Source organism: Bombina bombina, chromosome 1 (genome assembly GCF_027579735.1).
Source record: "Bombina bombina isolate aBomBom1 chromosome 1, aBomBom1.pri, whole genome shotgun sequence".
In the NCBI taxonomy this organism is placed as follows: domain Eukaryota; kingdom Metazoa; phylum Chordata; class Amphibia; order Anura; family Bombinatoridae; genus Bombina; species Bombina bombina.
The window spans coordinates 824,562,358-824,580,873 of record NC_069499.1 but is presented as its reverse complement, the minus strand read 5'-3'; the positions used below and the strand labels follow the sequence as shown (position 1 = coordinate 824,580,873).

Below are 18,516 nucleotides of genomic sequence, written 5' to 3'. Positions count from 1 at the left end.
GCTAGATTACGAGTTTTTGTCGGTAAGACTTGCGGTGTTAACAAGCCTTTTTTTCTCACCGCTCACTTAAGACAGCGCTGGTATTACAAGTTTTCTGCAAGCCGGCGTTAGCTTCAGAAAAGTGAGCGGAGAGCAAAGTTTAGCTCCATATCTCACCTCAATACCAGCGCTGCTTAAGTGAGCGTTGAGCTGGCTAAACGTGCTCGTGCACGATTTCCCCATAGGAAACAATGGGGCTGAGCTGGCTGAAAAAAAACCTAACACCTGTAAAAAAGCAGCGTTCAGCTCCTAACGCAGCCCCATTGTTTCCTATGAGGAAATAAAAGTTATGTCTACACCTAACACCCTAACATGAACCCGAGTCTAAACACCCCTAATCTTATACTTATTAACTCCTAATCTGCCAGTCCCCCGACATCGTCGCCACCTGCATTATACTATTAACCCCAAATCTGCTGCTCCGGACACCGCCGCCACCTACATTATACCTATGAACCCCTAATCTGCCGCCACTATAATAAAGTTATTAACTCCTAAAAGTCTAACCCTAAACCTAACCCCCCCTAACTTAAATATAATTTAAATAAATCTAAATTAAATTGCTATTATTAACTACATTATTACTATTTAAAACTAAATACTTACCTATAAAATAAACCCTAATATAGCTACAATATTAACTAATAATTACATCGTAGCTATTTTCGTTTTTTTTTTTATTTTACAGGCAAGTTTGTATTTATTTTAACTAGGTACAATAGTTATTAAATAGTTATTAACTATTTAATAACTACCTAGCTAAAATAAATACAAATTTACCTGTAAAATAAACCCTAACCTAAGTTACAATTACACCTAACACTACACTATAATTAAATTAATTACCTAAACTAACTACAATTAAATACAATTAAATTAAATAAACTAAAGTATGAAGAACAACAAACACTAAATTACAGAAAATAAAAAAATAATTACAATTTTTTTAAACTAATTACACCTAATCTAATCCCCCTAATAAAATAAAAAAGCCCCCCAAAATAATAAAATTCCCTACCCTATACTAAATTACAAATAGCCCTTAAAAGGGCCTTTTGCGGGGCATTGCCCCAAAGTATAATCAGCTCTTTTACCTGTTAAAAAAAATACAATACCCCCCAACATTAAAACCCACCACCCACACACCCAACCCTACTCTAAAACCCACCCAATCCCCCCTTAAAAAATCTAACACTAACCCCTTGAAGATCACCCTACCTTGAGACGTCTTCACCCAGCCAGGCCGAAGTCCTCAACGAAGCCGGGCAGAAGTGGTCCTCCAGACGGCCAGAAGTCTTCATCCAGGCGGCATCTTCTATCTTCATCCTTCCGGCACGGAGCGGGTCCATCTTCAATCCAGCCGACGCAGAGCATTTTCTTCCATCGACGTCCAAATGAAGAATGAAGGTTACTTTAAATGACATCATCCAAGATGGCGTCCCTTCAATTCCGATTGGCTGATAGAATTCTATCAGCCAATCGGAATTAAGGTAGGAAAGATCCTATTGGCTGATGCAATCAGCAAATAGAATTGAAAATTAATCCTATTGGCTGATCTTGCATTCTATTGACTGTTCCAATCAGCCAATAGAATGCAAGCTCAATTCTATTGGCTGATTGCATCAGCCAATAGGATCTTTCCTACCTTAATTCCGATTGGCTGATAGAATTCTATCAGCCAATCGGAATTGAAGGGATGCCATCTTGGATGACGTCATTTAAAGGAACCTTCATTCTTCGTTTGGACGTCGATGGAAGAGGATGCTCAGCGTCGGCTGGATGGAAGATGGACCCGCTCCGCACCGGAAGGATGAAGATAGAAGATGCCGTCTGGATGAAGACTTCTGGCTGTCTGGAGGACCACTTCTGCCCAGCTTAGTTGAGGACCACTTCTGCCCGGCTTCGTTGAGTACTTCGACCTGGCTGGGTGAAGACGTCTCAAGGTAGGGTGATCTTCAAGGGGTTAGTGTTAGGTTTTTTTAAGGAGGGATTGGGTGGGTTTTAGAGTAGGAGTGGGTGTGTGGGTGTTGGGTTTTAATGTTGGGGGGGTATTGTATTTTTTTTTTACAGGTAAAAGAGCTGATTACTTTGGGGCAATGCCCTGCAAAAGGCCCTTTTAAGGGCTATTTGTAATTTAGTATAGGGTAGGGAATTTTATTATTTTGGGAGGCTTTTTTATTTTATTAGGGGGATTAGATTAGGTGTAATTAGTTTTAAAAAAATAGTAATTATTTTTTTATTTTCTGTAATTTAATGATTGTTGTTTTCGTACTTTAGTTTATTTAATTTAATTGTAGTTAGTTTAGGTAATTTATTTATAGTGTAGTGTTAGGTGTAATTGTAACTTAGGCAAGGGTTTATTTTACAGGTACTTTTGTATTTATTTTAGCTAGGTAGTTATTAAATAGTTAAAGGGACATGAAACCCAATTTTTTTCTTTTGTGATTTAGAAAGAGCATGCCATTTTCAACAACTTTCTAATTTACTTCTATTATCTAATTTGCTTCATTCTCTTGATATCACTTGCTGAAAAGGATATCTAGATATGCTCAGTAGCTGCTGATTGGTTGCTGCACACAGAGGCCTTGTGTGATTGGCTCACACATGTGCATTGCTATTTCTTCAACAAAGGATATCTAAAGAATTGAGCAAATTAGATAATAGAAGTAAATTGGAAAGTTGTTTAAAATTACATGCCCTATCTGAATCATGAAAGTTTAATTTTGACTAGACTGTCCCTTTAATAACTATTTATTAACTTTTGTACCTAGTTAAAATAAATACAAACTTGCCTGTAAAATAAAAATAAACCCTAAGCTAGCTGCAATGTAACTATTAGTTATATTGTAGCTATCTTAGGGTTTATTTTATAGGTAAGTATTTAGTTTTAAATAGGAATAATTTATTTAATTGTATTTATTTTATTTAGATTTATTTAAATTATATTTAAGTTAGGGGGGTTAGGATTAGATTTAGGTTTAGTGGTTAATACATTTAATATAGTAGCGGCGACGTTGGGGGCAGAAGATTAGGGGTTAATAAATGTAGGTAGGTGTCGGCAATGTTAGGGACAGCAGATTAGGGGTTAATAATATTTAACTAGTGTTTACGAGGCGGGAGTGCAGCGGTTTAGGGGTTAATTTATTTATTAAAGTGGCAGCGATGTCCGGTCGGCAGATTAGGGGTTAATAATATTTATTATAGTGTTTGCGATGTGGGGGCCTCGGTTTAGGGGTTAATAGGTAGTTTATGGGTGTTAGTGTACTTTTTAGCACTTTAGTTAAGAATTTAAACTACTGACTTTTAAATGCGGTAGGAGTCTTGACAGGAGAGGGTGTACCGCTCACTTTTAGGAAGACTCGTAATACCGGCGTTAGGAAAATCCCATTGAAAAGATAGGATACGCAATTGACGTAAGGGGATTTGCGGTATGCTCGAGTCGTGGAAAAAAGTGAGCGGTACACCTGTACCTGCCAGACTCGTAATACAAGCGGGCGTTAAAAAGCAGCGTTGGGACCTCTCAATGCTGCTTTTTAAGGCTAACGCAAGACTCGTAATCTCGGTGTATGTCTCTCTACTCACCATACTCGGGGAGCGATATCCATTTTATACACTATATTTAACCGGCCTCCAACGGCTAGCAAATCTCATCTTATGACAAAGTGGGAATGGGACATAGGTAAAGCATGGCCAATTTGGACTTGGCCAGAGCATCTGGCTAATGGTTTAACCTTTTTACAGAATGCAACACTTAGGGAAAATTTCATTAAGGTAGCTTTCAGATGGTACCTCTACCCAACAAGATCGGGAGGGGGGAATCGCTACCCCGAAACTGCTACAGAGGGTGCAATAAGAGTTGCACCTACCTATACATGTGGTGGGAGTGTGGAAAGGTTATGGAAACCTGGGACCATACTTCTGATCTACTGAGATTAATATTTCAAAAGAGAATACAGTTGACAACAGAATAGGCATTGCTTCATTTCCCAATACCCGGGCTCACAAAGCAAAATAATAAATTAGTCATGCTAATATGCACGATTGTTAGGTTAGGTATAGCCCAATTCTGGAAAAAAGAGCCTCCAAGCTTTGAATTAATAAAACATAAGATCACCTATCACTACAACATGGCGAGTGCAGCCGCAGAATTCCTAAACAATAAAGAAAGCTTCCTACTGCAATGGGAACCGTATATTATGCATCACGAGGCTTCCCTGAGAAGCGGTGTACAGACTACTGGGGTTGAGAGCTGGGGACCTGGGATTAATATTACGTAAACAAAAACAATTATTAATAAATAGGAGTGATATATGATAAGGAAATGTAGGAGAACCAAAATGTGATTTTACTCTGCATTGAAGTTTTGTATTTATCTACAGAGAACTTGTAGATATGTACTTGACTGTGACACCATGGAATGTTTGATTTATGTATAACTCATTTACTTAAAAAAAAATAAAAAAATTTCAACATAAAGAGAGGGAATCATTAGCGCGTTTGAAACGCTAACCTACATTGAAGGAAAAAACTAAGTGAACCTTCATTTATGATTTTTAATTGGAAATTATATAAACTGTTCCTTTCTTTTTTTTGTTCCTTCAATTAAAATAGAGCCCTCTGCAAAGCTAATTTTTTTTTTTGAGGTGACATTTACACCTCTTCTCCAATAGCTGTGCTAGCCATAAAATTAGCTTTGTGGTGGGCAGCCGGAGGAGCAAAAAAGAAAGGAATGTTTTATAGCATTTTCAATTAAAAATCATGAATGAAGGTCCACTTCATTTACTATTTCGACTCAGGCTAGCATTTTAAAACACACTACTAACGTTTACTAGAATGTTTGTTTGTTTTTGTTAATGGAAGTTTATTGCAAAAATGTTTCTTTTTGAAATTTAAAGGCACCCATACACAATTCCATGTTGTCTTTTCTATTCCTTTAAAGGGATATGAAAATCCAAGACACTTGCTTTCATGATTCCGATAGGATGCAATTTTCTTTTTTCTCATTGTATTCTTTGTTAAAGAGAATACCTAAGTAGGTAGAATGCACGTGTCTGGAGAACTATATGGCAGCAGTTTTTAAACACTAGATAGCAGCATGTATAAAATGATTAAAAGCATCCTTGCAAATGTGCGGCCATATAGTGTTCCTAACACAGGCACAATCCTGAGCCTGCCTACCTGATGTTCCGAACATGATACGATCCTGAGCCTACCTACCTGATTTTCAACAAAGAATAACAAAGTACATTTGATAAGAGAAGTAGATACACACTGAATCATGAAAGAAAAAAATGGGTTTTATGTCCCTTTAAGACCAGAAGCTTTCTCATGCCCATCATGCACAGTATTGCCTGCTTCTCAGGCATACACACAATTTAGTGGCTCAGTAAGCTCCAAGATTGACCCCAGAGAAATATAACATTTTCTGAGCTTGTTAAAATTAGCTGCTAATAGGATTTTTATAATATCAGGTATATTAAAACATTGCTTTAAAGTGACTCTACTCAAGAATGTTCTCTGTTCCATAGGGACACTGTAAAATGTTCTATGCTCCATTTAAAACCAAATACTTCTAAATTAATTTCAGACCTGTGTTTTATGAAGAAAAAAAATGATGTTCTTGTACTGAATAAACCAACTTTTCTGTTGGACTTGAGCAATATATACCTAGGTATCACTTATACACAAACATGCACTTCCTGCTCGTTTAACTAAATTTGAAACAGATATTGTTGTTTTTTTTCCTGCAAAAAATACCTTTAACATGTTGCTGCTTTTTCATTTCCATAACAGAAGATTTGAGTATGGAGTATGCTGAAGCAATAAAGCCATTTTGTACTGTATTCAATGTTGTCCTTTAACCATTGAAACGTAGCTATTGTAACAATTATTTAAGACTTACCACTGTCAGTAGCTATGATTATTGCTGTATAAGTGCTATTCTGCACAAACAGCGATTCCCGATCCAATTGACCATTTCCTGTAATAATTCTATTCCTCGGGTTCACAGAAAGCCAGTTGGCTGGGTCATTCCCAATGCTATAACTGTAGGGAGCAGAATACATGCATTAGCCAGTGTAGATAAATGTCACAGAAATTAGTGGTTACCACAAAATGGCCTCTAGTCTGCTTTATTACCATGAGTCGTCCAATAAAAATAAAACAAAAAAAAACACCTAAATTGAAAGGTGATACAATGAATATTGCACAGCTGTGAGTTAATCACTATATTACTGATGTATAAAGTTTAAAATAATAATTACAGAATCTTAAAATCTGTTTATATATTAGTATTTTTTTTAAACAATCTTTTTTTGAGGATTGTTAATAATATGATAAAGAAAGACAAATTTTGACATCTTACAATCATAAATAGTCACTATGAAGTTCAATATGTTATCAACACAAAGTGAAGTGAAGTAACATAAAGTATTCAGTCATATCTAGCTGAATGGAATCCTCGTTTTATATATTTGTACACAACAATGCAAGTAGCTATTATTGTGGCCACTTCTGGGCCAACTGGACCAGTAAAAGTAATCTTTATAGCTATATTCGTGACCTAAAATGTTTTACTCTTAAGACAACTATGGGTCTATCATGTCAATGTAAAAATCAAGTGACGTAGTTGGATTTACTCTTTCATCCTTCATAAGGGGCTACAATGAGTTAGATAAGTATGTATTCCAACTATCTAACGGACCCGTTGAGATTGGAGGTCTTAAGATTTTTTGTAGAAGTAAGAGACAATGGTACATGGACACCAATAATAGTAAGTAGGAAGGGGGGTTTATCAGCGGATAAGCACCGCTAAATGGATATATAAGCAAACACAGTTTTCTTGGGTAAGTATAGATGAATTATTAATGATTACTTAAATATAGTATAAAAGGCGGGTTAATGGTAGTATCTGGGGGGCGGAGATTTGAAGAACAGTAGCTAATGGTGGATTAAGGGGGAGTTATATGTAACCATGTATGTAATTAATCTTAGCAGTTCAGGGGCAGGTAACAGGTTGCTCCCCGATTCTTATATGAAGAGATTATATATAAGGAAGCTTCATGAAATATGTAACAAATGATTAGCTAGACAACTGAACATACAACAAATTGATCATCATTAGAAGAATTTAGTAAAATGCTTGTCTTATTGGTCCTAATGACCTAATTATATGAAATATCGATAACTTTTATAACTACTTATAACTACTTATCACTCTTTTTCTATTTGAATAGTGCTTGAATGATACCTTCTCCGGCCCAGCTCAGGACTACTCCATGCATATAAACAATTGACCTATGGCATAATGGGACACACAAAGTTCAGTATTTAAGAGAATGGGAACATACTTATAGACCTGGTAGCCATATAGATATGTTGAAGTGAGTGCTTTTTTTTAGTCCCTCGGAGATGAGGAAGGGAGATCTGTGTGATACTTTGATCTTTATTGATCAAATACTCTGTGATATATATAAGGTAGCCAGAGAAGAGATATCTATCTATCTATCTATCTATCTATCTATCTATATATATATATATATATATATATATATATATAAGGTAGCCAGAGAAGAGATATCTATCTATCTATAATGTAGAGACATTAACATCTTACATTTACACTTGTCAGAATAATTTAGTATATGTGAAATATACAGTAGATCTATCCAGGGTTTAACTGTGAGTAATTCAGGACCAATGACGCCAAAGTACAATCTCAGGAGCTAAACAGTGTCACTAAGTGATGTATGTTGCCCCAGTCTCTCTGAAGGGAGAGAGGAATAGCTGAATCGTACAAGATGCTTCATTGGTCTTTTTTAATCTGGAGAATAAGTAGAAAACATTGGAGATAATACATTGAACCAACAATAAGAATTCAAACATAACTTATGCTTTTCAGTAAAAGTCTTGATTATATGATAACTTCTAGAAGCTTCCAAAAGTTCAATTTCAGACAACAGCCAAATTATCTCAGTTCTCGCTTAGACAGGTTTCTCCTTTTGTGGGCTGGAGATAGACGTCTAGGCTTAGGATCCCACTCAGGAGCAGCAGCGCGAAGAGATGGGGGGATCTTGTTGGGGTTGAGATGTAGAAGAGGGTCCTTGTAAGAAGGTTTTTATTTAGATAGACTGCTTTCAAGACTTTTTCTTTGAACGTATAATAATGTAGTTGTATTATAACATCTCTTGGCTGTTCCTGGTTAGAGTTCGTAGATCTGAGTGCTCTGTGAGCTCTGTCTATCTTCGGCTCTTGATCCTGTAGTGAGCCTAGTAGGGCTTTAAAAAGATCAGAGAGGTATTCAGGTAATTCATTAGCAGAGATGCTTTCAGGTATTCTTCGCATGCGGATATTGTTGCGTCTCGATCTGTCCTCCAAATCTGCTAACTTTGTCTCGAGATCTGAAATCATTTGAGCCAGTGATTGAGAATACGATAACAGGTTAGCATGATCAGTCGCTAAGTCCTCATGTTTTCTTTTGAGGATATACGTTCTTTTGCCCAGTGTATCAATGTCTCTTCTGAGCTCGGCAACTGATGACTTGATTTCCTGTTTTAAAGATGTATGATGAGAATCCATTTTAGATGACAGGGAATTGATTAGTTCTATAAGTGAGATATGAACAGTTCTACGTGGGGATTTTCCTGTGAAACATGTTCTTTGGGCTCTCTTTGCCTAATCAGTGAATCTCTGGAATCTTCATCTGATATGTCTCTTTCTGTAATAAACTTGCTGGGAAAGTGGTCTGCTACCGTCCTTTTGGGACCTTCTGATTGTTTTGTTTTTTTCCTGTTTGAGTGAGACATATTTACTTGTTCCTGGGTTATTAGCCTATAGAGGACGTTGAGTTTGAAATTATCAACTTGATTATGAATAGTACTTCTTTCTACTAGCCTGTAGAGCAGAGCTTTCCAAACTTTTTATGTTGGCGACACACTTTTTAGACCTACATCATTTCGCGACACAGTAATTCAGTTGTACTGGCAAACAGGAGGTTAAACTAACTTGTTTTAAGAGATACGGACACATACATAAATGATATAATAACGAAATGTATTTACAAGTAACAGTATATATGTGCAAGAATTAAAAAAAGTTTAATAACACCAACGGCTACTTACTATTTTAATGGGATGTATGAGGTTGATGGGATGAACACAATTTCAGAATATTTGGTGGAATATTAGATAAAGACACTTGCATTTCATCATCAAGCATTTTTAAGCTTCCCCTTCCTATCCATATATCAAGAACAGGAGCAGCAATGCACTACTGGGAGCCAGCTTAAAAAAAAACCCTCTGACTTCAGCTCAGCGTTTAAGCTGTCGCCCTCAGAGCTCGGTGAGTCTGATTGACTACTGCCCGTGCTGCAAACACACTGCTGTCCCACTCACTGACTACACATGCAGTCATGAGCCAATTTAGGAGACTACACATGCAGTCACGAGCCAATTAAGGACACTACACGTGCAGTCAGGAGCCAATGTGCCGCCAATGGGAATATTTTCAGTTCCCACTGAGCTGCGCCAATAGGTTAAGATGATCTGTGACCCCCTAGGTATCAATCACGTGTCAACCATGTGATATGCGAAGCAGGCAGGCGGAAAGTCAGAAACCAAAAAAAAAAAAAAATGTAAAAAAAAATTGTAGAGGTTCTATCAATATAAATTGCAGAGATTGTCCAATTGAGATATGTCCTAAGTAGGGATAAAGATGCACACACTTTAGGATTGCTTGCAAATGTCTATGGGATATAATTTCAAAGTTTCTAAACTCTTGCAGTCGTATTGAGGATCTCAGCAGTTACTCTCCTTCTTTGGTTCACTTCGCCTCCTATTTAAAGCATACATATATAATAATAAACAATGTCCTATATAACGTAGTATGTAGGGGCTACTGTGGCTCAGTACACTCCAACTGGAGTAATTATGTCGACCAGAGTTTATTTAATCTGCAGCAATTGAGGACACAGAATAAGATCTCATTGTATGTGTAAGTAGAATGTACAGTTCCCGCCTGGGCCTCCTGCAGGGGCAGTGACGCAGTTACCAGCAGTGTGAAGAAGAACAAAAATGTTGATTTGCGCCAAAAGTACAATTTTCCTTTAACGCATAAATATATCCCAAATCAGTTGCTTGTTTACAGCAAATATAGTGTATGGGAGTCTCTTAGTGGTGGTTACGTGATACCTAGGGCTGTACAGACTGATGTAGTGTTGTGTAAAACTTATGGTCTTGGCTACTTATCTGATGATAAGGTATCCAGCAGCGATCGCGATCTTCTTTGCAAAGCCGCTTTCAGTAGCAGGTCAATCCGCTTCAATGTAACGCAACAAGCAGATTTACCTCCGGAACGGAGCCCCAACCCTCCGAAGGGCAGTCCAAGATGAGGTCTCCTTCGCCCTGGAGGATGAAGAGTGGCGATTTTCACATAGCCGCTATGTCTGACAGTTTCTCACTGTCCGGGTTGAGGATAAATAGCGGTGCCCCCTGTCTCCGTTTCAGAACCTCTTTAAGCTCAAGCTAATGCCGATTCTGTGATTGTTGCTGAAGTGGTAGTTAGATTAACCTCCGGAGCGGAGCCCCGGCCCTCTGAATTTAGTTTGGAGTGACAGACACTTTTCTCTTGGTCGTACTCTGAAGCTCGGAGTTTGCTTAGGTTTTTGTTTTCCTTTCTCCTTACTGTGGCTGTAGAGAGTTATCGGTCACTGCTTGTGAGACTTTGGGCTATTATTTAGTGAGTTTTTATAATTTACAGTTAAATATAGCAAAACTTTAGTAGGATTTCTCAAGGAGCCCCTTGAAAGTGTGTCTGCTGAGTTTGACAGTTAGCTCCACCCCTATATTAGTATTTTTTAATTCAAATTCCAACTTACGTTATATTCTGATTTGTCTTATCTGGGTCCGTAGCTGTATAGGAAGCAACTATTTGACCACTGGGCAGATCCTCATTAACATTTATTCTTTTTACCGCTGGGTCAAATATAGGGGCTTCATTAACATCCTGCACCATCACAGTTACCGTTGCAGTAGAGGTTGTCAGTGGTACCGAAAAATTTGCAACATTTGTCACAGTGATAGAGAGTATGTACTGGTTCTTCAGCTCAAAATCCAATGGCTGCAACAAGAAAAACAAATCTAGTATTGTCATTGTTAAAAACACCTTTTAAAAAGGTAAGGAACACTCTAAAAATACTCTTATGTTATAGCTATGTATTAAATAATTGCATTTATTTTTCCAAATTAACCCCTTAAGGACCAAGGCCATTTTTCAATTTCTTTCCCTTAAAGACCAGGGCTATTTTTACATTTCTGCGGTGTTTGTGTTTAGCTGTAATTTTCCCTCTTACTCATTTACTGTACCCACACATATTATATACCGTTTTTCTCGCCACTAAATGGACTTTCTAAAGATACCATTATTTTCATCATATCTCATAATTTATTATTAAAAAAATTATGAAGTATGAGGAAAAAATGGGAAAAAACACACTTTTTCTAAATTTGACCCCCAAAATCTGTCACACATCTACAACCACCAAACAACAACCATGCTAAATAGTTTCTAAATTTTGTCCTGAGTTTAGAAATACCCAATGTTAACATGTTCTTTGCTTTTTTTGCAAGTTATAGGGCAATAAATACAAGTAGCACTTTGCTATTTCAAAACCACTTTTTTTTCAAAATGAGCGCTAGTTACATTGGAACCCTGATATCTGTCAGGAATTCCTGAATATCCCTTAACATGTATATATTTTTTTTAGAAGACATTCCAAAGTATTGATCTAGGCCCATTTTGGTATATTTCATGCCACCATTTCACCGCCAAATGCGATCAAATAAAAAAAATTGTTCAATTTTTCACAAATTTTTTCACAAACTTTAGGTTTCTCACAGAAATTATTTACAAACAACTTGTGCAATTATGGCATAAATGGTTGTAAATGCTTCTCTGGGATCCCCTTTGTTCAGAAATAGCAGACTTATATGGCTTTGGTGTTGCTTTTTGGTAATTAGAAGGCTGCTAAATGCCACTGCGCACCACACGTGTTTTATGCCCAGCAGTGAAGGGGTTAATTAGGGAGCATGTAGGGAGCTTGTAGAGTTAATTTTAGCTTTAGTGTAGTGTAGTAGACAACCCAAAGTATTGATCTAGGCCCATTTTGGTATATTTAATGCCACCATTTCACCGCCAAATGCGATCAAATTTAAAAAAAACTAATTTTTTTCGCAATTTTAGGTTTCTCACTGAAATTATTTACAAACAGCTTGTGCAATTATGGCGCAAATGGTTGTAAATGCTTTTCTGGGATCCCCTTTGTTCATAAATAGCAGACATATATGGTTTTGGCGATGCTTTTTGGTAATTAGAAGGCTGCTAAATGCCGCTGCACATCACACGTGTATTATGTCTAGCAGTGAAGGGGTTAATTAGGGATCTTGTAGGGAACTTGCAGGGTTAATTTTAGCTTTAGTGTAGAGATCAGCCTCCCACCTAACACATCAGAACCCCTGATCCCTCCCAAACAGCTCTCTTCCCTCCCCCACCCCACAATTGTCCCCGCCATCTTAAGTACTGGCAGAAAGTCTGCCAGTACTAAAATAAAAGGTATCTTTTTTTATTATTATTATTTTTTTTTTATAGCATATTTACATATGCTGCTGTGTAGGATCCCCCTTAGCTCCAAACCTCCCTGATCCCCCCCCAAACAGCTCTCTAACCCTCCCCCTCTACATTCTTGGGAGCCATCTTGGGTACTGGCAGCTGTCTGCCAGTACCCAGTTTACAAAAAAAAATATATTTTTTATCTTTTCCCCCCACTTTTCTGTAGTGTAGCTTCCCCCCCAAGACTAAACCCCCACCCCCTCCCAGATCACTTAGATTATATATTTAAAATTTTATATACCCCCCTCTCTCCCTCTAAATATAAACAAAAACTGTTCCATAGTGTAATGGTTCCCACCCGCTCCCTACCCGTGCACGCGGGCGCGTCCGTGCGCACCCCCAGCGATCCCGCCCACGATCCCGTCTCTGCATCAGATGGGGTAAAATGTTATTGCAGTGATGCCTCGATATCGAGGCATCACAGCAATAACCGGAAAGCGGCTGGAAGCGTTCAGGATCGCTTCCAGCCGCTTTCAACCCCAACGTCGTACAGGGTACGTCGCTGGTCTTTAAAGACCAGGTTGTGTGCGACGTACCCTGTACGACGCATGTCATTAAGGGGTTAATTTAACTTAAAAAGTGATTTTATAGGTGCGTTTATAATATTAATTAATATATATATATATATTTTAATTATTATTATGAGCAACCCACACTCACTGTTTATTTGGAGCATAAGCCCCACCCCAAACACAGAAACCACCCTATGTAACCACAGACCTAGGGATGGGTAAATGTGCTGTAAGAGTAATTCGTTTGGTAGAATGAATTGTCCTGTGGACATTCCTTTTTGGACAATTGTATGTTGATAAAAATAAAAATCCATTAAAATTCGATAATCAAATGTTATTTCTAGGTTTCAAATGTTACTTTCATTTTCGAATGTTCATAATTAGATTAAATATCCACATTCGAAATTTTGAATGTAACATTCGATTTAACAAATACTATTCAGAAGCTCAATAGTTCATGTGGTAGGGAATTTAGTAAATTGATACAAATATATCAATTTGAATGTTTCTATTTTGAATATTGAATTTAAAGAGAGTATTAGAAATACTATTACAAATATATCAATTCAAATTTTTCGAATTAGAATATTGCATAATTTTAATCTATTAGAAAAATTCTATTCTAGAGCACTCGTTATCGAATTCTAGAGCACTCGTTATCGAATACTTCACATCTTGGCAGCAAGTGCTGGCTACATCCCTCCAAAAGAAACTTACCTACATATCTACCAATAATCACTAGAGAAACTTTAAAACTATGGGATACATCCATAAAACAACATAACCATATCTCAACAGTACCCTCCCCACTAACACCCCTTTGTGAAAATCCAGATTCTCCAATACCATTCCCCACACAAACATCTCAAACACCTCACATTATAAACTCCTCTCCCTGCCTTACAGTCATTCAAAACGGGAAAATCAAACCCTTAACCGAACTGGCCCCCATCCTGGACAAAATACATATAGAATGGTTTAAATACCAGCAACTAACAGACTTCCTTGTCAAACATCCACATAAGCTATTACTTTTTCGCCCCCATACGGGTTACGAAAGCAGCTGCATCTATGACACCCTACACAGGGGCTTTCTATCTTTTACATACCAATTACTTACGCAACCGAGCAGCACATCTCTCCCCTCGTACACGCAAAAGTGGGAAACAGAGATAGGCATTACACAAACCCCTAAAGAATGGCAAAAAATCTTCTCTTGCATGACAAAATCCTCCTCATCCATTTATGTAATGGAAATGAATGTTAAGTTACTATATAGATGGTACTATACACCTCACCGACTTCACACCATTTTCCCCACACACTCACCGGAGTGTTGGAGAGGTTGCCACAACATTGGCACTCCCACACATATCTGGTGGACGTGCCCAACAGCCCAAACATATTGGGAAGCTATCAGAGTCGAATTCGAAAAAGTTCTATCTCTAAGTCTCAGGCTCGACATCTGGTTTTTCATCTTTAATAAATTTACCAAAATAACTTGCAAACTCCGACTAGCCCTACTGACCATCATGACAAACTCAGCAAAACGACTAATTCCCAAAAACTGGAAATGCAATACACTTCCATCTATCCAGGTCTGGAGAGAAACAACCACCCAATCTCTTCAACTAGAAAAATATCGCTTTACTCGTAACAAACAAGTAGCCGACTATGACTCGATATATTTTTTGTGGGAGGAATATCTTAATCAGACAACCCCCACACCCAAAACCACCACCCGAACATCCACTTCTTAAATGCATATTCACTGACTACCCTTAGCTGACAAGCCAGATGCCTTCTCCTATTACTTTGACTTGAACAGAAGGTCATTTCAAGAGCCCGATAATCACTGACACAACAATTTACGTTTCTGCAGGAATCATGTACATATGAATATACATTTACACATCCATTTGAATTGTTCATTGTATTTTCTCATTCACTTAATTGAATTGTTTCCTTTTTTCTTTTTTCTTACCTAGTTTAAATAACTTACCTATGCAATCTAAATTTGCCTATTGAACGATAAATATATCTACAACTCATATATGTCGAAACACTGTGTTATGTATATGGAATCATTGTAACCACATTGTTGCATATGTAACTGTTTTAATTCTGTGTTGTACGCAGTAATTTTATGTTCAATAAAGCTTTTGAAAAAAAAAAAAAAAAAAAAAATTCTAATTAAATATTACATTTAAAGATATCATTAGAAATACTATTACATTAAACAAATGTTAGAATGTTGTACAAACATTCGAAATTCAAAATGAACGAATGTGTTAAAATTTGTTTAATTCAAATGTTGCACAACATTCGCCCATCCCTACATAGAACATAGGGCAGTTTTCTGTGTTTGGGGTGGAGCTTAGAGTGTAAATAATCTCTATTTGTGTTAATTCAGTTAGTATGAGAAAACATAATTTATGTAAGAACTTACCTGATAAATTCATTTCTTTCATAGTGGCAAGAGTCCATGAGCTAGTGACTTATGGGATATAGATTCCTACTGGGAGGGGGTAAAGTTTCCCAAACCTCAAAATGCCTATAAATACACCTCCCACCTCACTCATACCTTAGTTAACGTGTAGCCAAGAAGTGATGTGTAAAAGAAGGAGTAAAAAGCATACAAAAAGAGGAACTGGAAAAAATACAGTGCTTTATACAAAAAAAATCATAACCACAAAAAATAGAGTGGGTCTCATGGACTCTTGCCACTATGAAAGAAATGTATCAGGTAAGTTCTTACATAAATTATTTTTTCTTTCATGTAAGTGGCAAGAGTCCATGAGCTAGTGACTTATGGGATATCATATAATAGCTAAATCTGCTGAGAAATTAAATCCAAAAAAATAATTGTTTTCTTAAAAATGTCAAAAAAACTCAAATCAAAAGGCACTAGAATCAAACTGAGACAACTGCCTGAAGATCCTTTCTACCAAAGGCTGCTTCTGAACAAGCAAACACATCAAAATGGTAAAATTTAGAAAAAGTATGCAAAAAAGACCAATTTGCTGCTTTGCAAATTTGATCAACTGAAGCTTCATTCTTGAAAGCCCAAGAAGTGGTAACTGATCTAGTAGAATGAGCTGTAATTCTCTGAGGCGGAGACTACCCCGCCTCCAAATAAGCTTTGTGAACAAAAAGTTTCAACCAAGATGCCAGAGAAATGGCAGAGGCTTTCCTGGAGCTAGATACCAAATAGAGTAGAAGTCTTTCTGAAATCTTTAGTAGCCTCAATATAATATATCAAAGCTCTTACCACATCCAAAGAATGTAAAGACCTTTCAAGAGTATTCTTAGGATTAGGACACAAGGAAGGAACAAAAATTTCCCTATTAATGTTGTTAGAATTCACAACTTTAGACAGAAATTTAAATGAAGTCTGCAAAACAGCTTTATCTTGATGGAAAATCAGAGACTCGCAAGAGAGAGCAGACAATTCAGAAACTCTTCTAGCAGAAGGGATAGCCAAAAGAAATAACACTTTCCAAGAAAGTAATGTAATATCCAGAGAATGCATAGGCTCAAAAGGATAACTGAGTATTATCCCTGCACCATTGGTGCCACATGCAAAACCGTAAAGGTCTCATATGAAAACAAGCAAAAAGTATTGCATCCGATACTGCAATCATGAGACCTAAAACTTCCATGCACATAGCCACTGAAGCAAAGGATAAGAGACTGATGGTTTAGAAAAGCTGAAACAAATCTCAAATGTCTCTTTTCTGTTAGGGATAGAGTCATGGACACTGAATCTATCTGGAAATCTATTGAGCTAGTACCAAAATATCGTCCAAATAAGGAAACACTGCAATACCCTGCTCTCTGATTACAGATAAAAGGGCACCTAAAACTATTAATAATATTCTTGGTGCTGTGGCAAGGCCAAACAGAAGAGCGACAAATTGGTAATGCTTGTTTAGAAAAGAGAATCTCAGAAAACAATAGTGATCTGGATGAATCGTATTGTGAAGGTAAGGGTCCTGTAAGTCTATTGTGGACATGAAGTGACCTTGCTGAACAAAAGGCAGAATAGTCCTTATAGTCACCATCTTAAAAGTTGTGACTCTTACAAAACCATTTAAAGTTTTCAGATCCAAAATAGGTCTGAAAGAATTTTCCTTCATAGGTACAATTAAAAGATTTGAATAAAAACCCCAATCCTTGTTCCTGCTGTGGAGCTGAGAAAAATTACCCCTGAAAGTTCTAGATCTGAAACACATTTCAGAAAGACTTGAGCTTTTACTGGTTTTTTTTGTTACATGGGTAAGAAAGAATCTTCCCAAAGGATGTCTTATTTTGAATCCTATTTGACACCCCTAAGAAATCATATTCTGAATCCACTGATTTTGGACAGAGTCTGTCCAAACCCTTTGAAATAGCTTTAGTCTGCCCCCTACCAGAAGAACTGGCTTGAGGGCCGCACCTTCATATAGGTTTAGGGGCAGGATTTGGTTTCTTATAAGGCTTGGATTTATTCCAATTCGGAGATGGTCTCCAATTAGAGCCAGAGGCCTTAGGGGAAGGAGTAGTTTTCTATTCTCTATTCTGACGAAAGGAACGAAAATGATTGGGAGCTTTAAATTTACCCTTAGATTTATTGTCTTGTGTCAGAAAAACTCCCTTACCCCTAGTAACAGTGGAGATAATAGAATCCAATTGTGAACCAAAAAAGATTTTTACCTTGAAAAGAGAGAGACAATAATCTAGTTATATACACCATGTCAGCATTTCAAGATTTAAACCATAAAGCTCTTCTAGTTAGAATGGCTAAATACATTGATTTTACATTGATCTTCCTAACATCAAATATAGCATCACAAATAAAGTGATTTGCATGTTGAAGTAAAAGAATAATGTTAGATAATTCAGAATCTGAAGACAACTGCTGTGCTAAACTGTCCAACCAAAAAGTAGAAGCAGCAGCAACATCAGCCATAGATATAACAGGTCTAAGAATATAGCCAGATTGTAAATATGCCCTTCTTGGACAATATTCAAGCTTCCTATCTAAAGGATCATTGACTACAGGTAAAGGATACAATGTCTTAAACCTAAAAGAAGGGTTAAAAGAGTAACCAGGCTTGGACCATTCTTTAACAATCACAATAGAGATAGCGTCAGGAATAGGAAATACTTCAAGAGTAATAACAGTAGTCTTAAATATAGAATTTAAACAATTACTAGCTTTATCATCAGGAGATTTAAACTCCTCAATACCCAAAGTAAACAAAACTTCCTTTAAGAGAGAACAAATATATTCTAAATTAAATAAAAAAAGGAGATTTGT

At 37.0% G+C, this 18,516-nt stretch overlaps 1 protein-coding gene across 2 annotated transcripts in view; it reads right to left on the bottom strand.

Moving 5' to 3' along the window:
• LOC128646019 (cadherin-1-like) overlaps positions 1–18,516 on the bottom strand; it is a 306,436-nt gene that overhangs the window by 150,274 nt on the left and 137,646 nt on the right. For both annotated transcript variants that reach the window (XM_053699411.1, XM_053699412.1), the window contains exons 10-11: positions 10,913–11,154; positions 5,942–6,084 (exon numbers count right to left, since the gene is read on the bottom strand). In XM_053699411.1, the coding sequence (XP_053555386.1) occupies positions 5,942–6,084; positions 10,913–11,154 (385 nt within the window). The remainder of the gene's footprint in view (positions 1–5,941; positions 6,085–10,912; positions 11,155–18,516) is intronic.